Source organism: Helianthus annuus, chromosome 14 (genome assembly GCF_002127325.2).
Source record: "Helianthus annuus cultivar XRQ/B chromosome 14, HanXRQr2.0-SUNRISE, whole genome shotgun sequence".
Classification (NCBI taxonomy): domain Eukaryota; kingdom Viridiplantae; phylum Streptophyta; class Magnoliopsida; order Asterales; family Asteraceae; genus Helianthus; species Helianthus annuus.
The window spans coordinates 60,949,971-60,971,275 of NC_035446.2; the positions used below are offsets into that span (position 1 = coordinate 60,949,971).

The 21,305-nt window shown below is 34.5% G+C and overlaps 2 protein-coding genes across 3 annotated transcripts; one reads left to right on the forward strand and one right to left on the reverse strand.

The window, feature by feature from the left end:
• The first annotated feature begins 128 nt into the window (after window positions 1-128).
• Window positions 129-2,310, forward strand: LOC110942837 (glutamic acid-rich protein-like). Its single transcript, XM_022184600.1, has 3 exons — window positions 129-977; window positions 1,159-1,654; window positions 1,733-2,310. Exons 1-3 carry the CDS (start codon window positions 129-131, stop codon window positions 2,308-2,310), a joined length of 1,923 nt encoding a protein of 640 aa, XP_022040292.1.
• Window positions 2,311-9,429: 7,119 nt separating this feature from the next.
• Window positions 9,430-16,279, reverse strand: LOC110940211 (E3 ubiquitin-protein ligase RHF2A). Of its 2 annotated transcripts, none has more exons than XM_022181765.2 (8): window positions 16,083-16,279; window positions 14,903-15,049; window positions 14,772-14,818; window positions 11,394-11,456; window positions 11,189-11,297; window positions 10,717-11,102; window positions 10,097-10,201; window positions 9,430-10,008 (listed from the first exon to the last, which is right to left on the reverse strand). In XM_022181765.2, exons 2-8 carry the CDS (start codon window positions 15,032-15,034, stop codon window positions 9,729-9,731), a joined length of 1,122 nt encoding a protein of 373 aa, XP_022037457.1. In that variant the 5' UTR covers window positions 15,035-15,049; window positions 16,083-16,279; the 3' UTR covers window positions 9,430-9,728. The 2 variants fall into 2 exon arrangements, with proteins under 2 accessions (XP_022037457.1, XP_022037456.1); XM_022181764.2 differs by having other exon boundaries at window positions 10,097-10,198; window positions 16,083-16,274.
• Between the last annotated feature and the right edge of the window lie 5,026 nt (window positions 16,280-21,305).

Consider the following 21,305-nt stretch of genomic DNA (forward strand, 5'->3'; position numbering starts at 1 on the left):
GATTATCCAAGTATACCAAGAATTGGCCAGAACCGAAGAATAAGATAGAGTTCTTTGGATTCATCAAAAGTGACAAGTATTAAGATCCTGATCCATTTAATCATTTGAAGTGGAGAAATGATGTTGAGATGAAAGAAAAAAGTGCAATCGATGAATTGATGAAGTTGGAAGAGTTCGTTGAAACTCGAAATGAGTGGTGTACAAAGGTTGAAAAAGAAAAGAAAAGAGGTGGAAAGAGAACTCCAAAATTTCAAATAGAAGAAGGATCGTCTTCTCAACCTCAAAAGAAACTCAAAAAGAAAGCAGTTGATACAATGTTGGTTGATGAATCTGAAGAAGATGAAACAGAAGCTGACGTTGAAAAAGATCAAGATCAACTATCTCCTGAAACTGAGCGTTTGTTGAAATCTATTGATGATATGTTAGAATCTGTGAAATCAGCTAGTCAGAAAGCAGTTGATGATGAAGAAAAGAGTTTATCTGCTGAAGAAGGTGATTTGGATGCTGAAGTTGATCGTTGGATCAAAGAAAACTTCGATCCAAGAGATAGAGTGCAACAAAAGAAAAGAAAAAGGAGTGTGGACGATGATGATGAAACGTATGTACCACCAGAAAATGTTCAGGTCGTAACACCACCATCTTCTGAAGGCAGAAAGGAATCTACATCAAGGAAACGTGTTGTAACTCCTATAGTACGAAAGTTAAAAATCAAGCTGAGTTCAAAATTTATCCAAGATCCACAACCACCATCACCACCACCTGAACCACAACCAAAATCACCACAACAACAACCATCACCACCACAACAACCATCACCACCACAAAAACCATTACCACAACATTTTCAATTACTACAATCACCACCACAGCATCACATTTCTTCACCCATTCATGAACAGCCTCAAATAACTTCACCACAAATTCAACAAACACCACCAATCCCACAATCACCAATTCAAACAACTCCTGGATCATCTGTTTTTACAAATTTTCCACCTATTCCAGAGATATAGGTCTTGAACAACTTGATGATTTTAGCTTCGTAAATGATGATCTTGTGAAAAAGCTGCAAAAGAAGGTAGAAGAAGTGTCCAGTGAGAAAAAGAAGTTGGAAAAACGTGTAAAGTCTGTTGAAGCTGAAATTCATCTTTGTTGAAGAAGGTTGAAGCTGATCAAGTTGATATTGATATTCTGAAAGTTCGCATAGCTATTTTGGAAGAAGAAAAGGCTCGAAGGGATGAGCAAAATGAATACTTCAAGTTGAAAAATAAAGAATTGGAAGCCCAAAATGCTAAGAAGGAACATGATAAATATATGTTAAAGAAAGTGATTGAAGACTTGATTGGTAAGTCGATAGAACAAAGATTTGAAGAGATTGAGCTTGAAGAAGTTAGAGCGAAACGTAAAGCTGAAATTGAAGCTGAAATGAAGAATAAGGGAAAAGATGTTCAAGTTGAAGGTGTTGCTCAAGTTACGGAAAGGGCAATTGTTCCATCAAATGTTCCTGAATCATCTATTCTAGATCCTTGTCCAATTACTTCAGTATCTGGTGAAATTGACGACGATGATGATGATATTCTGAAAGATGATGCAGATGATGTATATTCTGTTCACAGTGATGATGATGATGATGATGGTAATGATGATGATCAAGGTACTTCGGGTATCAAAGTCACTGAAGCGTCATAAGAAGAGAAAATTGATGAATATCTTCATGATGATGCTAATGAAGAACCAGAGAATGCTAGAGGTGAGGGGGAGCATGATGATGCTGAAAAGGTTGATGAAAGTGTTGATCAGAGTATAAGGTTGATTCTACGTCTTGAACATGATGTAGAGGAAGAGGAAATATTTCATACTTACACTTTAGCTGAGATTGTTAAGATGACACATGTTGAAGAAAATAATTTTAACTTTGATTTTGAAGAAGAGTTGAACAAGTTTGATATCAATCAGCAACCAGACTATCAGTACAAGTATGTTGAAGAAGCTGATAACTATGACAAAGTTGAAGTAGAAGACTGGAGTGATGAAGATCAGTCTGAGAATGTGAATGTTGATACTTCTAGCTATCCAACACTTGCTGAATTTTTCAGTCAGGCGAATGAGGATGAGCTGAGAAGAAAAGTTACTGAAAGTGTCAAGAATAAAAATTTTCAAGAAATGTCAAAGGAAGAACAACGCGAAGAACGTAAAAAGTGGTTCAGGAAAGATACAGAAAGGAAATTCAAAAGACCACTGAAGTATTACAAAAGAGATAGAGAAGTTTCTTTGGGAGATATCATAAGTCGGGGTATCTGCCACAAGTGAATGCTTATGCAATTCGAAGAGAATTTGGCGTTCAGTATTTCGAGTATATTCAAGATATAATGTCTCTGCCTTGGTGGGATGTTGAAGAATTACCCAAAGTCAGAACATTATCTTATCCGGTCAGGGTTCACGATATTCCTACATGGGGTTTGATGAAGTTTGAAGCATTCAAAGAATTCAAACACTGGAAGGCACATTATAGGAAGAAAGTCAAAAGGATAGATCCAGTTACACGCATTGAAGAACCAATTTTGCAGATCAAGAAGCCCATAGTTATAAAGAATATTCCATTGCCAAAAATGGAACAGAATTTTCACAAAGGGTTCTTATGTTGGGTGTATAGCTGCATGTCGACTGAAGCAGTGATTACGTACAAGGTTGAGAATGAAGTCAGATATATCCATCTGTATGATCCGATGTGGATAGTGAACTGTTCTGCAAAGGATATTGAATGTTTGTTCGTAAACAAAATTGGATACAAAGCTGAAGACAAAGATCAAGCTCTACCATTTCAAAAGATAGCTACGGTGTGTTTCCAGAAAGGCATAAGTTCTGAGAATATGTGGTTATCGAATTGGAGAAAGATTGAAAAGGAAGAGTTTCTGAAAGCTGAAAAGGAGAGAAAGGAGCGTGAAGAGAAAGAAAAGAATGCTAGATTTACGTGTGTACAAAGGCTAGCTGAAGAATAGCAGAGAGCTGCGAAAGAGAATGAAAAGCTAAGGAAAGCGTTACTGAGAAAGCCAAAGCAAAGAGAAGAGATTTTCAAGTCTTTATGAAAGAAAGTTTTGAAGACAGGCTGACTGAAGAATGCGGCAATATCCAAGGGGAAGTTTGTTGATGTATAATGTCTATCGCCTACGTCATCAGTCTAGGTCGTGTCAAGTATATGTAATAGCGGTTAAAATGTTAAGTTTATATGTAATTGGGCCAGTTCGCACGAAGTGGCATGTGTAAGGCCAAGTCGCACGAACTGGGAGTTGTCCAGTTCGTGCGAAGTGGGTTGTTTATCCCGTGCGAACTGGTGTGCCTATAAATAGGTGTGTTGAGTTTTTCATTTGTAACTCTGGAGATTTGGTGTACCGAACTGCTGTCCATTTCTCTCCGTATGAAAACGTCTAATATCAATGGAAAACCTGTTTAAAGTGTATTTCTACTCTTCTACTCCTATTCTAACACCGATTCAAGGTTTCTAGTCTGTTTCCGCCTTTCTGGGCACCTAGATTTGACTCAGATTGACTCGTATTGATCGAATCTCGATCCTACAACAAGTGGATAAAAGCAAACAAGAGAGGTCCTTCAAGCTTCAAGGCCACCAAGCTTTCTAACTTAGCTTCTTACACCATTGTATCATCTTAGAAAGGTTGGAAGTGATTGAAAAATGGGGGTGTTGTGGTGGTGGTGTGTGGCCGTGAGGTGAGGGAGGCAAAGAAGAGAAGTCTTCAAGTGTTGGTGTGAAGGTTATGAGAGATAGTGAAGGTCTTAAGGTTTATATAGACTTTTATCCAACATAACTTTAACTAATGTGCATTGTGTTGGAAATAATTAGACAAGATCAATTAAAATAAACCAACAAAATCCATGGTGGGGCCATGTTGGGCGATTACATAGGGGGGGGGGGTCTAGGTGTAGGCTTGAACTAAATAGTTAGTTATTAAGTTAAAATCCAAGTATTAGTTAGGATTCAGTTACTAGATATTTTTATGATGTGTTATGGTGTTCGGGGATCATAACTAGCTTGGTAATGTTAAAACAGTGCTTCTAGTGTAAATTTGGTGTTTCGGGTAGTGTCCGGTTGTTCGGTTGGTTACTGGTTCGTTAAGGTGCTAAACTTGCAGTTTAGTGTTTAGTGTGCTTTATGTACCCTTTTATGACACTTTCGATTTCTCACACTTGGGAAAGCATTCAGGACCATTTAACCATATTTCTGCATAAAATTAGATTGTTAAATTGCTGATTTTTGCTGAATTTGCTGATTTTCTGCAGAATTCTGCAGTTTATGTAAGTTTTAGGCACTTTCCGGCACTTAAAATATCACTAGGAAGGTAGTTTTGTGATCCTTACTTTCCTACACACTATACTAGTGTAACTCTTGGTTTCTGGCCCACTCTGTATCTCAATACCATGTCTATCTATCTACTGAACTCTGTCAACATTTTTCTGATTTACCGGATAGCTGTGCTAACTGTGTTTCGTGCATCATTTAAGTCAATAAAGCTCTCATGCAATAATGATATGACACTAAACATTATGTGATGCACATGTAAGCATAAAACAATAATCAGAAAGCAATTCAAACAATCAGTTGTAATTCAACACAGTCATTAAGCACTTAATCATTATTTATTAATTGTACGGACACCTGGAATTTTGACAGTTGTCACATTATCTCCTATACGAATTGTTTTTATGAAGTTAAGATATGAGTGTAAAATTAATAATTGAATTTATATTACATTCAATTGTATAATTATCTTTTAATTAAATTAATTATTGATAATTCGGTATAAAAATAGGTGGGAAAACTAAAAAATAGATGGCTCCAATGAGTGACATGTGTCCTATAAACGGTTTCTTTTATTATATAGTATAGATATAGAAGATTGAGTTTTTTTCCCAAAGAGGTGTAGGTGGAAAAAATATTTACTAAAATAGGTGATTTGAAAAATATTACCAAAATAGATGTTTTTCTTTATTTTCTTTCTTTTACTAATTATATTATAAATCTTCTTTTTTAGTTCAATCAACCTATTATCACTTTTATACTCTTTTTCTTCAATCGACACATTTTTTAAACAAATAGAAATTGTTGAGAAAGATCTCTCACCTACTTTTTTATTTATTTTCCTGAGCTAATATTTCATTTATTATTTGGTTTGTGTAAATAATTAACAATTCAATACTCATGTTAATTTAATTTTATGAAATTAATAATGAAGAGAGAAAACTTTATATTTGAATTATTTAACTTGCGTAAATATAAAGAAAATAAAAGAAAAACCTTAAAAAAGAAAAAAGAAAAAAGAAAAGAGATATAATAAGTTAGTTAAAAATAAAATAAAAAGCATTTTGAGTTGTTTGAAAAAAAAAAACGTGATATTGAATAAAAACAAAAATAAAAAAAATACAATATATTTGTTTAAATTAATAAAACAAATAAAAATACCCATTTTGGTAAATATTTTTTCTAAATCACCTAGTTTGGTAAATATTTTTTCCCATCACTATAATTTTGGAAAAAAAAACTTAAAAAAACACCTATTTTAGTAAATATTTTTCAAATCACCCATTTTAGTAAATATTTTTTCCATATAAGCGAAAAAACTCCTTTCCTTATGGATCAACAAATAATGTGTATTAATAGTTCATGTTCACTTGTGAGTACATGCAAGTGCCATATATTTTATTATTTTCTGTGAATCACACTATTATCAAAGTGAACGTTTTTCATACCAAAGGGCTTCTCTAACGGTATTAAGGAGGTAATCCTAATGCAATATCTTGTGACGCTTCCGTAGAAAATAGTGCAATGCTTTAGACAAACGAAACAAGTAATAGTGTAATCACGATGAATACACTAATGTATCCTCATAATCCACGAATAGAGTTTTCACCAATGAATATACTAGAATATCCAATACTAGGTTATTGCCTCATGTAATACACGGGATGAATCATAATTATAATGTGAAATAAAAAAAAATATATTCATAATATGATCTAAGTATATATAATATAGAGTAATATGCAGACCAAATATGAAATAAATATTGAAGTTTGTATAGCCATTCATAATAATATGATATATTATTTGTTTTAAGATTTGTCATAGGAACTTAAAATTTTATACCACTACTAATATTTATTGTGACATTTTCTTGTTCAAAGGTAACGTGTCTGATTTTATCTGATAATTGATTATTCTGACGGTTAATGTTGGCATAATATGATATTTTATACCATCCAAATATAGTTTCCTCACTTTCGCTATCATTAACATTAATAAAAGGTATGCTCGTATTCAAAGCTATAAACCAATATGAATTGTACGAAATAATTACTTTTATCACAATTAGTAAGGAACCAATAAAAACTATTGATAATGTAATATGTCTCATACCATTTGAAAGGTCTGAAAATGGACTTCTAGACAGATAAAAGTAATGTAAATGAATAGACAAAAATTGAATCAATAAAACCAATTAACTATAGTTGAGAAAATACTATGTATAGTGTAATACTTTACATGTACAATTGAACCAATGAAACATATATATAAGTGAAAAATAGAAAGAAAGACATGAGACCCCATACGACAACTAAGTAAATCTAAATTTAAAAAAAAAAAGTTATGACATTCCGGACAACTAAGTAAATCTAAATTAAAAAAAAAAGTTATGACATTCCGAATGTGAAGATACCTTTCACAGACCTCTACATCTTAGTTACAATAGGAAAAAATATGTATCTTAAGAGTTTACCTTGTTTTAAAACACATATATCTAACTTATCTAAAAATACATGATGTTTTCTATGTGACATAGATATTATACATATCATATGAAGAGTAAAAAAACATACCTAGTATTTAGAATGAAGTGGAGTTTAATTCTAAATATTTGATGTAATATATTGAATATTAAATAATGATTTTTATATTCTTGACAAAACTTTAATTATCACAAAAATCTAATTTGATTCTAGAAGGGAAAGTAAAATTTACGAAATTGATTAAATGGTTACTAATTTTATGGGTTTTTGTTTAACGATTTCAAATCAAAATTAAATCCATAAATTATAGATTAGATTTAAAACATATTTTAGACTTTAGATTTACAATCAAAATAAAATTCTAATATAATATTTAAATCTTTTTAATTTAAAATTTATCATTAAATTATTGATGCCCTCATTGAATGACATGTGTCTCAAATCAGGTTTCTTTTATTATATAGTAGTATAGATAGATTTACTTTACCCGATTTAAATAAAATTAGATTGGATAAGCATATAAAAATACAAGAAATAAACGATAAGAAATAACATATGTTTACAGATTGAGTGATATAAATTTTTTACTCAAACTTTAAAACATGCTTTATGAAAATTATGAGAAGATAAACTAAATAATGTAACTAAAATTAGTAGAAATCCACGTTATTAACCTCTTTGAATAACAAGAAGCGTATCACATATAACAAATTTTAAAATATTGATATGATAACTATTTTAACTCATTACATATAAATTTAATCTAATCTAATTTGATTAATAAAATGTTTTTGTTTAATAATTTCAAATCAAAATTAAATCCATAAATTATAGATTAGATTTAAAACACATTTTAGACTTTAAATTTACAATCAAAATAAAATTCTAATATAATATTTAAATCTTTTTAATTTAAAATTTAAAATTTAAAATTTATCAATAAATTATTGATGCACTCATTGAATGACATGTGTTCCAAATCAGATTTCTTTTATTATATAAGTATAGATATGGTATTATGTGATTTATACATTTGTTCACCGATGTATACATTCAAAACTCCATATTCAAAAATAGTGTATTCACCGATGAATACACTAACGTGTCCTAAGAATCGACAAAATAATGTGTTGGTCAAAAAATTACACGAAAGTATCCTCAAAATTCCACAACACATTCTTTTAGGTACAAAATGACGTTTATTTCACTTATGTCTGACAGTCAGCATAAATGTGCTACTTTAGGGGAGGCATTGCTTAATGGTGGTGGTATTGACGGTTACAAATGGGTTCTTAAAGCACATTGTAAGCAACCGTATTGATGTTATTGTTTTTACTAATTCAGAACACATAATTTACATGTGGTATATTGTGAACAAACTACCCCACCGGTTCAAATCTTATTTCCATGTGTTTTGGTTTTCCATCATGACCTTTTGAAGCCACCGGTTCAAATCTTATTTCCATGGGTTTTGGTTTTCCACCATGAAGACAACAATTCATCTGGTCCCGTTGGTTGCTTATTGAAAGGGTCCATAAGTTTTCTGATAATTGGTTCTCATCTTTTTATCTTTTGTGCCATTTATAAATATTTAACGTCGTGTAAGGTTTGTACAATTATACTTGAAACATGTATATTTATCAAACATTAAAAAGGGGAAAAATAATACACAAGTTTAATCTATATTTTTAGAGTTGGTTGACGGATATGTTTGTACAAAAGAAACGCATATTCTTACATATTCTAAAGATCTGCTTACATATTTTTTTTTATTTATTTATTTCATTCGAATCATCAGGGCAAATTATATAAGGATAGCAGGTAGACGAGCAACAAACTGCGCCGCCATCCCTTCAAAACGAGCACATATGGTTTCAGGAAAACAACTTTGAGACTAGAGAGGTCAAGATTTTTATTTTTTTCTTAAGATAATGTGTAGTGGTTCAACTAAGAAATGAGTCACCTAGGGACTTTAACTAACTAAACTTTTAAGTGTGTAATGATTTAATTAAACAAGTTAAATAGAGTGATGTATAATTCTTGGTTGGCTAAAAAAAAGGCTTTCACGCCCGTTACCAGCTTAACAGAGAAGGGGCCTTGACTAATTTTGGTGCCTACCCGTAGTGGTTTGGATGGTGCTAAAGATGAGGTGGAGTGGGGTTGGGGCTCACTACGCTTATAAGATTTCAAATGAAGTTGATGTGCTCGTTTTGATGTTGTAATGTAAAGGCAGGGGCACATTCAAAATGTCGGCCACTTGACACATTCGACAACACCAAAATTGATGCAGTCTTTACATATTAAACGCCACGCCTCGACCTTGTACACACACGTCATGTAATCTAACGAGGTTCAAAAATTGAAGATATAACTTAACATCCTACTTGTCCTTATGATTACTCCTTTCAATGGTACATACGTTTATTCACGATCGGATACACTATAGTTGCTAATGGTTCTACATATTGTTGATTAACGATCCACTTGGATTATATTGCTAGCTAACATCAAGAACCCTAGATCCAAGAACATTACTAGCTAAACCTTATTTAGTAATATCATATATTATTAATCTATAATCTATTCTTTCAACTCCCTAAAGAAACATCTCATAATTTATCTAATAAATAATCCAGCCAAACAGGCTATATAATCACAAGATGAATAATCACATGATGAATGTACATATATAGTTTAAAAATCCTAACCATCATCTTTCGTTTAAATTTGGTTTTGACCAGATACACACCCACACCCCTGGGCTAACAAGGCCGGCATGCAACCTTGATAGACGCAAAGCGATTCAAAAGCGGACCCACAAATAAATCGGCATCCGATACGAGTAGCGTATAGATCTCAAGTCTTAAGTCAAATACTACAAATTTTTGTAGTTTATATGAAATTAGTAACAAGATAAACTATAACATGTCTTACACCGGTGGTGATGGTGGTGGTGGTGGCGGCGGTGGCGCACGTGAGCCCATCATCTCATTCCGACTTCCAGAATTGTTGGCGGAATTGTTAGTAGAGTCGCTGGTATCTGAGACGGGTGACAAATCGTGTTGCAGATGGTCCATCATACGTGAGAGTGTCGCGATTCCTGCACTGCCCTCACCAGTGTCCTTAGAACCATGATCAGTGGGACTGTTGCTGCGAGAGAATAATCTTTCCTTCCAATTCTTTGTGGTTTTTGTAATCGATTCTTTATATCTTTTTTGAAAATAAAAATAAGTTAATGACGAGGTCGATTAAATACGTCGGATGAATAGATGTAAACATATGTTATACTTGTACCTACCTCATAGATATTGCATTAACTCGGGTTTTGAAATCTGAAAACGAGTTCTGTTCAGAGGGTCCTGCCCTATCTTGGTTGTTCGGAGATGACTGCATAACCGACCTACTAAAAAATGAAGAATAATCAATCTGTGATTATAAAACTATATTCTTAATCATAAAAAGATAGAGTAAAATGCCATTTTCGTCCCTGAGGTTTGGCTAGTTTTGCGACTTCCGTTCAAAGGTTTTTTTCCGCATCTGGATCCAAAAGGTTTAAAATCTTGCCATTTTCATCTGACTTGTTAACTCCATTCAATTTCTCCATTAAGTCAGGGGTATTGTCATCTCTTTTGTTAACTTAAAGAGCAATTCGGTCATTTTCACTTTATGTACAAGTGAATCCTTAAGTGAAAAAGACCGAACTGCCCTTAAAGTTACCAAAAATAGAGAAAAATATCCCAGCCTTAACGGAGAAAAATGGATGGAGCTAACGAGCTGGATGAAAATGGCGGCAAGATTTCAAATCTTTTGGACCCAGATGCGAAAAAACAAACCTTTGGACGAAAGTCGCAAAACCGACCAAACCTTAGAGACGAAAATGACGTTTTGCTCAAAATATTATTATAATAATCGCTGAACCTTTCAGTAGAGGGAGATTCACGTGGACGTGCAGGAATGATGCTCGGGGTCAATGGTGAAGAAGGCAGTTCACTAGCATGAACAGAGGACGATGATGATGATGAGGGTGCAGTCCCTCCTAGCGGTTCCTCATGCACAGTTACCAAGGGGGGTCCACCACTAGCAGGGGTAGTAGGTTCAACATCATCAGTTGAAGTAGGTCGGGTAGGGGAAGGTACACTAGGTTGTGCAGAAAAGCCCAAATATCGAGGGCGGGCCTGGGCTGATGTTCGACTTCTATGACCCTCCCGTCTTGCCATATGACGAGCCCGGCCCATTGCTGCTGCAGCAGCCAAGTGTTGTATAATACGCTCCTCAAGCTCAGCCTCAGTTGCACTAACAGGCAACTGCATCATTATGATCATTCATGTGATTACGTAAACTGATTGGAATTAAATATTGCACATGCTAGAATATAGAGATAGGTGTGTACATGCTGTAATTCAAAATCACCAAAGGTTGGATGATGAAATATTGTAGTATTCATAGATGGGTTGTTTGCCATGCTTCTTTCCTGCTCTATTGCATCAAGCAACTCCTGACTGCCAATCAGAATATCGTGATGTAAGCACAGGGTGATACAAATATAAATATACACCAAGGAAAATGACAGAGGGGTAATTTATAAACAACATAACCTGCTTGGGTCCTTCAAGCTTATAGACTGCCAACACATTGGGCATTGGGAGCTCCTTTGACACCTACATTTTTTAGTTGAACAGAATTTAGTTAAAAGTGATGAATCCCATAGCAAAAAACCTAGAGGCGATAACTTTGACACGTATAAATCTGCTAACTTGGGTTATATTTAATGAGTCAGGTTGGTAAAATTCTAAAAGGTATTTAAATCAAATGGATTGGAAGGCGCCCAAAGTGTAATTAAAAGCCATTAACCTTCTAAATTGCTTTATTTTAATAGCATTATATTATTATTGTTATAATAATACATCCTTTGCGGTCAGATTTAACATATTAATTATTTATAAAGCAGAGAAAAAAAAACAGAAGTGCTTCTGGTCAACCCAACCCAACCCATTTTGACATGTACCGCAAAAGTAGGGTTTATCCAATCTGCACATTTTGCCACCTATGTCATATATAGCATATCGAACAATCTTACTCTAAATAGTTGATAGCCGGCACATCTAAAGTACAAATCAAAACATCCAACCATGTAACAACAATACAAAATTTTGGTTCCTTTCTTTCTGCGTGTTCTTATGTAACTTAAATTCAAAACAGGCAGGTGACAGAATGTTAAAAGAAGCGAATAGTGAAGAATTCTTGTACAAAATAAGAAGAATTAAAATCACACTGCTACGTGATTCTAAATCACATAGTCGTGTGACACTATAGCAATATATCCCCTCGAAGAACATTTCATAGGCGTATGTGGAAGTCCTGAGGTTGAAGAAAACAAATGTGTGCATAAACCTATTTACATAGCCGTGTGGTTTTGTTGTTTTAAGAGAAACCTGATTCAGAAACACATGGGTGTGTAAAACCATATACAGAACCGTGAACTAGATAAATCCGCTGAAGCTCCTGCATACTTTTCAGATTACACGTCGATGTGAATCCAAATCGCATAGGCGTGTGGTTTACGACTGAAGTGCCTATAAAAGCTAGGTCAAACTGTTGACCATGTACCCACCACTAAAGAACTCGACAGAGCTTTTAAGCAGCCAAATAGATCAACTTTTCATCTTTTTTCATTCAAGTAGCTAAAGACAAGCTTCCAGATCTGAAGTAACAGCATTTGACATGTGCAGATTCAAGATTCAAACTTTTCTCAATTTTGTTTTAGTTTTTGTCAACTTTCTTATTTACTTTTCTAGAAGTTTTATATTCTTGTTTCATAATCCATGATTATGAAGTAGTTCACTTGAGAGGTGACTATTTTTATTAAAAGCTATGATTTTTATATATGGTTAATTCGTTTCAAGACTTTGTATTAGTTCCACTTGTTTGTCTAGGTGATCGGTTCAAACTAAATGATTACTCTTTTTGGTCGTGAATAGACATAGAATCTACGTATTATAAATGTAGTTAACACAGAATCGTCTATGATTAAGTTATGCATTAACACGAGAACTTGTGCTTAAAATTAGGTTTTTAGACTAACTGATTCTATACAAAAGAGTAATTGCATACAAAAGAACTTTTGGTGTAAAGTAATTTTGCAGCATGTTTTTGAGATTAGTAACAGAACCCTAAGTTAATTTTCCACTAATTAAAGTTAGGTTAAAGGAAGTTGATAACCATAATTGATAATTTACTGAGCTTTAATCTTACAATTGGAATTAGTTAGCATATGGCAACATGAAAACTTGGCGTTAAATAATTATTTTCAAGACAGTAGTAGATAATTAAGTTGATAAATTTAACTTGTTTGGGTTGATCTTGCGAGTACTTTTTCTGTTGTTAAACTTTAAATTGTTTTCTTCTTAAAGTTCTAGGATTTCCAATTTATTCTTATTCCAAATTAATGTTTTCAAACTCTAGATTTTTTTTAGATTAGAAAGTGATAAAAGACTTTTGAGTATTATGATTTTTTACATCATTCCTTGACTTCCACAACCCAATTGCTTACCATCACCTTTGCTACTATCAATTTGGTCATTACGTCACACTTGCCTATTCGTACATGAGTATATTTAATTGTGTTAATTGGACGTGCCTATTCATCCGACGTCAGTCCGTCATCATCTGTGTTTTCATCCAATACCTCAAAACAAATAGATGCCAACAAGCGCCTCGTGATAGGGCTAATTATGGCCCCATCTCCGATCTCTTAATTATTATATTCTAGTGTGAAATGATAACCGTGTCGATATTTCTTTAATATACAGCCTACAGATCAGGAACATTCTCGTTAAAATTTTGTTTGTTTAGAACCTAACTTCTTTAGGAACCATATCTCATTCAAGAAACAGCCTACTCCCAAACTCGAGCTCTCTAGATCTAACATACTAATGAAAAATAACACCAAATAACTTTAAAAATGTTATATCTGATTCAACAAGGCCTTTTACCTTAAGCATTTATAGTGACTATGAAAGATTATAATTAAAAAAACTAAAGTTAATTTAAATACATGAAGATTATCTACCACAAGAGAGTATCTACCAAAAATAAATCACTTCTTGTATAACAAATAGGTTGTCTTTGTTATGAGTAGGTTATCATCTGTTAGTATCTTTTTATGTGACTGTACCTAACCTACTCATAAAAAAGACGACAACCTATTTGTAATACAAATAGTGATTTACTTTTTATTAGAAAAAAATTTTCTACATACAAACCATGCATGTTGCACGATTGTCTTTAAAAAATCAAACCTGATTAACAGTTCTCTATTCATAAACCTAAAATGGTTACTCTGACAAGTGACTTCTTCAGTGAATTTGAGATTAGAAGGATACGTAATTATACTATTTTCTAATTAAGAGAAGATTATATCTACAAAAAAAGGAGTATCTGCATAACATCACCAATTATGTAATTGGAAAAGATCACAAACAAGAATTTAGCATGTACGGAAATAGTAATAGTGTCTACATAACATCACAATTTATAACACACCGAGTATCTCCACAAAAATTGAATGATAGTTAGATCTGGAAGTAGGTTAACAATAGAGCTAGCATGAAGCACCTGGTGTTTAATATTTCACCTCCCTAACCTATATCAAATCTACTAGAAGCTAGGTTTTGCTAAGGTTATTCAATAATTAATGAGAGAGATTGACCTAAACAACAAGCTCCACTTTATCATCCTAATAGACAACTTTCAACCACTCCTTTGAAATTATGAGTAGTAGTAGTTGGACATATAGTTTGGGTTTAAAATTAGTATGTAGCTATGTATGCATTAAACTAAAATCATAGATAAAAACATGCACAATATGAGCTATTGAAGCATGAGAATAAGAGATACAAGTTTATATATAACAAATGTGGATGAATAAATCAATTCATAGCAGTATAAGTAAAGTAGAATGCAGTTTAGATTACCATTCAAGAATGCACTGGAGATGAAACTCGTGCTTGCAACCCGTAACCTGCAGCAAAAAGATATAACTACTTGGTAGAAAGAAAGAAAGAATACTGTTAGTTAACGGAAAAATGCAGTCTCAAAAACGTACCGTAGGAGGATCACTGTCAGAGAATGCTTCAAGGCATATGCTGCAAGCATCGTCACAAGCATCTTGAGCTCCAGCTTCAACAAAAGCTGCAGCTGATATCAAATGGTCCTTAGACTTGGTGCTCTCCTCCATTGCAGTAATAAAAACCTTCAAACCAATTCCATTTCTCAGTTCTCAACACCAAAACAAAATAAATTTATATGCTGTCGCTTGCAGTTGGCCACTCGTATAGTCGTATCACGTTACAGAAAATGAGACAACCATTTAATACTGAAACATCACCCAGATAAACCCCCAAATTTTCACCTAACAGTAAACTAACAACTTCTCATATCAATTTTCCAAGACAAATGAAATATCGTACAGTCATACCCCAAAAACTACCCCGATCGAAGTCAAAACTAAAAACTTAAAACATAATTCTCCTTCATTTCAATGAAAATTGCAAGGTTCAGTTTGTTTTTGTTCTTTTTCAAATTTCAAGTTAAAGACAATTATTTGCCCATAAATCATTACAACGAATCTATAGTGATAATTTGGCTCCACAGAAATTTGTAATTATTTGATAAATAGTCAAAACTTCCAATTATTACAGAGACTGAAAAACAAAAACCTATCAACAAAATGAGAAAAACTAGGAGCACAGACACAATCAACAAAGCTCCAAATTTCCAAACTTCATACACAAAAGCCAAAACAAACACAATCAATCAACGTATCATGAATCAAATCAAACAAAATCTTTTCATACAACCAAAACCTACAATCACCAAACAAATCGATACAAACAGCATCTGAAAGCACAAACGTACACAGCTTCATCCACACAACAAGTTCAAACCTAACTTCTAACACAACGACGATTCAAAATCAAAGTTAACCTGAAACGACAATCACCGAGCACATAACTACGGAACAAAGAGCATCTGAACACACAACTTCATCCACACAACAATCACACACAGTTTAAACCTAACTACTTACATCACGAACAAATCAAAACTAACCTGAAACAACAATCACCGAGCACATAGCTACCAAACAAACCGATACAAACAGCATCTAAACACACAAACTTACACAGCTTCATCCACAGAACAATCAGACACAGTTTAACCCTAACTTCATACAAAACAAACGAATCGAAATCAAAGTTAACCTGAAAGAAGAAAAACGTTACCGGAGTTGAACGGTTCAGAAGATACGGTTGAATCGGAGTTTGATCGATCGAGATTGCGTTGACGGAGCTGCAGATTGATTCGGTGGTTGAATTTATCGGTGAGACAAGGATCAAAGGATGAAGATAGAGAGAGAAAGAAGAGAGAGAGAGAGAGAGGCGAAGAAGACCAAGTTCCTTTTCAACTATTCTTTTTCTTACAAATTCCAAAGTACGCGTTAAAATAATATCTTGCCGACCACAGTAAAAACTTAGGGCTAGAAGGGTAATTTCACTCTTGTCATTGTGGAAAAGAAGTAGAACTTTGGAAGTGTCTAGTGAACAAAACCTTTTTTGAATTGCTGAAAGAATAAAGAAATTGTTTTAGGGTGTATTATTGGGACACCTTGAGGATTAAATTGACACCCTCAATACGCATCGTATACGTATTGAGGTGTGTTCAAACTTTTATGTTTGCCAAAGGTTGTCAATATCCCCTTACCAAAAAGTAATACGCATCGTATAGGCCTATATGATGCGTATTGAAGGTGTCGATTTAATTTTTTAATTTTTGCAAGGTAGCTTCATGTCACGCGGTAGCTTTTCGTTACGCGAACGAAGAAGCAGCACTTTGGACATTCGTCGGTCTTCAAACATCTAGGAAACATTATTTGAGATTACCCCTAAATTTATCGAAGCTGTAGAATGAGATCCTCCACTGTTGGGTTGTCATCTTTCAACCCCATTTTCCCTAAATTTGTCGATTTTGTTTTTCAACAGGGATGTAATGCAATGATTCCTCTCAATTGAATAGACCGACACTTGCTTCATAGGACTCACCTGAATCGTCTCGGATGTAACAACAGTATGTAATGCAATGATTCCTCACAATTGAATAGACCGACACTTGCTTCATAGGACTCACTTTTATCGTCTCGGATGTAATAACAGTATGTAATGCAATGATTCCTCTCAATTGAATAGACCGACACTTGCTTCATAGGACTCACTTGAATCGCCTTGGATGTAATAACAGTATATAATGCAATGATGACTCTCAATTGAATAGACCAACACTTGCTTCATAGGACTCACTTGAATCGTCTCGGATGTAATAAAAGTACGCTTAGCATCCGTGCCTGCTTGAATTGCAGAAAGCAAAGGATAACGAAGATGAACATTGTATTTATCACGAAAGTACTGAACAAACGAGATAACAGCTCCGGTTTCATCAGCTGCATTTGGAACAAGAGAGTTGAAAAAACTGTAATTGGAATTGATCTTGGAACAGCATACTCTTGTTACCATATGACACATGATAAAAACGCTTCTCTAGAAAATCTGGGATTATGTTCCGCAAATTGGGAACCACATATTTGCTTCAAGATTTACGTCTAATGTCCATGTTTGATCACATTTGGCTTCATCTGCGATAGTCCACTGACTTTCTTCCCCCGTGTTTGCACCGTGATCTTCATATTCTTGGTTCAATAGCAACTCATCTTTAGTAGTGTTTGTTTGAGAACCTGATTCAGATACACAACGGTTCTCAAATTCCAGATCAGCAAGCAACTACACAACGGTTCTCAAATTCCAGATCAGCAAGCAACTACACAACGGTTTCAGTTTTTTTCCGACTGTTTCAGTTATGTTTCAATAAATAATATCTGATTGAGAAGCACTAGATTAACAACGGTTCTCCATTTCCAGATCAGTAATGGAAGGAGAAGCGTTGAGATAACGGACATCCATCAAGCTCAAAAAGAAAACTTGTGTTTCCCATAGTCACAAACGATTGCGATTTGTATCTCCCATAGCCACCGTTTCCGTAGTCAAAAACGGTTGCGGTTTGCACATTCAATCTTCAATACTTCATTAAAATACCACTAGTAGAAGAACCCGACACATCTTCATGTAACGGAGAATGTTCTCGAAATTGAAGGAAAAGGAAAAGATTTGTTGAAATCGAAGAAAAGAGTAAAAAAAATGAATTGAGGCGTGCATTGTTTAAATCTGAATCAGTTTGTATGTGTTCATATCAGCGTTGTTTATCACTCTATGTGAGCATTGGAAGCCCGACAAACAGTCTTGCAATTATATTGTGTCAAGATGTTTCAGTTTGCACATTCAATATTCACAGTTGCATTTGGAACAAGAAGTCCAACAATCCGTTTATTATCTATTGTTGTCTAAACAATATGAATGCACGCAACGAATTTGACAACTGTGATAGCTTATTAAAAGTACACGTCACCTCTAATCCTTTCCTGGTCAAATCACACACTATAAAGTTTAAACTTATCGTGTGTTATAGTTTGGAAAGATGACTGAATAGACATCTGAATAACAAACTGTGGAGAACTTGTTTGCGTTATCCTTCAACATAACCTAAAATACGCTAAAATACGCTAAAATACGTTAAAATACGCAAAAATAGGTTAAAATACGCTAAAATAGGTTAAAATACGCTAAAATACGCCAAAATATGCTAAAATACGCTAAAATACGCCAAAATACATTAAAGTTCGCTAAAATACGGTAGAATACGTCGAAATACATAAAATACCCTAAAATAGGTTAAAATAAGCTAAAATACGTTAGAATACGCTCAAATACGTCAAAAATACTATTAAATACGCAACAATATGTTAGAATACGTCAAAATACGCAAAAATACGTCATAATACGCGACTAATGATATTTCCACACGCGTATACATATAACACGGCACTATGGAGTACAAGCGGATTTCAAACTGTACGTAATCATAGAATACGATATTCGCACGCAACCGAACGGCACCGAAATGACTTATGTTGAAGGTATACGTCATAAAACGACAAAATATGCGAAAGTTCGGCAAAAAATGAGACGTATACGCGTCGAATCGAGGGAAACACGATAAAATTAAATTTAAAATAATGCCATGTACGATCGTACAGGCCTATGTTGTATCGTATGTCAGCTTAATACGGATCGTATAGGCCTATACGATGCATATTGAACTTTGAATTTTCTCAAAAATACCCCCGAATTTATCAGGAAACCAGGGGTATTTCAGTAAATTCATCGATTAATACGCTTCGTATAGGCCTATACAATGCGTATTGAACTATAAATTTCTCAAAAATGTTTTTCAAATCAAGGGTTCCATCATTACAACCACTTGTTTTCAACGGGGATGTAATGCAATGATTCCTCTCAATTGAATAGACAGACACTTGCTTCATAGGACTCACTTGAATCGTCTCGGAAGTACTATTCGTTTGCAAATTCAATCTTCATTGCTTCATTAAAATTAACAAACGATTGTGTCTTTCAAACTCAACGGAGATAGCATCGTTTTCCATATCCGTCTTTCAAACTCAACGGAGATAGAGACTTTGAAGAGACAATCTAGAGGGTCAAAACGCACAAAAAGTGGCCCATCGAGTGGGCATCAGGAAAGAAGCATATAAAGAACCTTCAAAATTTAAACATATTTTATTAGTTATTATACCTCGTTTAATAGCAAGATAAGAAGGATGAGATATCGGCAGTTAGCTCGAAGAATTTTCTCTCGATCAGGTGTTCCAATAGAATCCCCCTGTTAACAATGTCCTGTTAATTTTTCAAATGACATGCTTGGTAACAAAGAGGAACACTTTCTTTTGTTTTATTTTTTTCTAGTTTTAGAAAGGTTTGATCATGCCATATCATGTGTCATGTGTCATAAAACGGAACATAATCCCAGATTGCCTAAAGAAGCGATCTTATCCTGTGTGATCCAGAGGTCGGTCTCGGGTGGGCATAAGATCCGTGGGCCCTATTGTCGGATCTGTGACTCCATGGAAGATGTGATTAAGGTAAGCGTGTCGTGTCATGTGTCATAAAACAGAACATAATCCTAGATTGTTTAAAGAAACGCTTTTATCATTTGTCATATTAGAGTAGTATGAGTCTGAGTCCATTTGTGGTTCCTGAATGTTTCGAATCATCATAGAAGACGTGTCGGGTTTGTATTTCCCATAGCCACCGTTTCCGTAGTAAAAAACGATTGCGGTTTGCACATTCAATCTTCATTGCTTCATTATAATTAATAATGTGGTCTCCATTGAAGATGTAATTGCAAGACTCTTTGTCGGGCTTCCAATGCTCACACAAGTTGATAAACCACTAGTTTGTTTTTTTTATAATTTTACAGACGATTTAGAGAAACAAAGAATACGTTACGAGATTCTTCGAGAATTAGAAAAGGAGAAAATACGAAACGACAAGGGTGTTGGTCTTTTCTCCCACGTGTGATCCAGAGGTTGGTCTCGGGTGGGCATAAGATCCGTGGGCCCTATTGTTGGATCTGTGACTCCATGGAAGATGTGATTAAGGTAAGCGTGCCGTGTCACGTGTCATAAAACGGAACATAATCCCAGATTGTCTAGAGAAGCGCTTTTATCATGTGTGATCCAAAGGTCGGTCTCGGGTGAGTTGTGGTTGATTTATAGGAGGAGGTTATGAAACGAATATATGTTTTATGCGAATTTAAAGGACAATACTGAGAGGGGTGCTGGTCTTTTCTCCCACTGTGCAAACTTGAAAAATCTGACCATAACACATTGTAGACTGGTGGGCTTAAATGGTTTTAATATATTTCATCCTGAACCGTGATCTTCGTATTATTGGTTCAAGCAGTTGGTCGATGACATGATAGATAAAGATCTTGATGCGAAACGAAAGGGATTTCAAGAAACCAATGATGTATACAGATCTCTATTCGGTCATCTTTCCAAGCTTTTGCACACGAATATGTGGTTCCCAATTTGCGGACATAATCCCAGATTGTCTAAAGAAGCGCTTTTATCATGTGTCATATTAGATGCGTATCACGTGTGAGAAACTAGCTAGGACTAGACCCCTCAAGTTTTCATTTGATAATCACACCTGTTTCTTACAATCCCTGTTTCCAACTGCTCGAAATCCCTTTCGTTTCTCGGGTTCGCATTCGACAACACAACAAAAAATCAGTGCCTTGATACGCATCGTATAGGCCTATACGATGCGTATCAAGCCCGCCGCCAGACATAACCTACACCTGTCATCCGGCCATGTTTATTACTTTATTTCAATACGCATTGTATAATCCTATACGATGCGTATTGAATTGAAAAAGTGCGCGGATAAACAGGGGGTGTGCCATTAGAAATCCCCTTGTTTTATTATAATATAACTAGCGGTAAGACCCGTGTGCAAACACGGGTGGTTTCTTAGAAA

Bases quoted from the DNA above. Each gene is read 5' to 3' on its own strand.
- LOC110942837 (XM_022184600.1), top strand. From the start codon at position 129: ATGAAAGAAAAAAGTGCAATCGATGAATTGATGAAGTTGGAAGAGTTC. The intron at 978-1,158 runs GTTTTTACAAAT...TCTTTGTTGAAG, and splicing joins AAACAACTCCTGGATCATCT to AAGGTTGAAGCTGATCAAGT. The intron at 1,655-1,732 runs GTACTTCGGGTA...ATGCTAATGAAG, and splicing joins TGGTAATGATGATGATCAAG to AACCAGAGAATGCTAGAGGT.
- LOC110940211 (XM_022181765.2), bottom strand. From the start codon at position 15,034: ATGGAGGAGAGCACCAAGTCTAAGGACCATTTGATATCAGCTGCAGCT. The intron at 11,457-14,771 runs GTAATCTAAACT...TAAAAAATGTAG, and splicing joins CTCCAGTGCATTCTTGAATG to GTGTCAAAGGAGCTCCCAAT. The intron at 10,202-10,716 runs GTTCAGCGATTA...TTCATTTTTTAG, and splicing joins GAATCTCCCTCTACTGAAAG to TAGGTCGGTTATGCAGTCAT.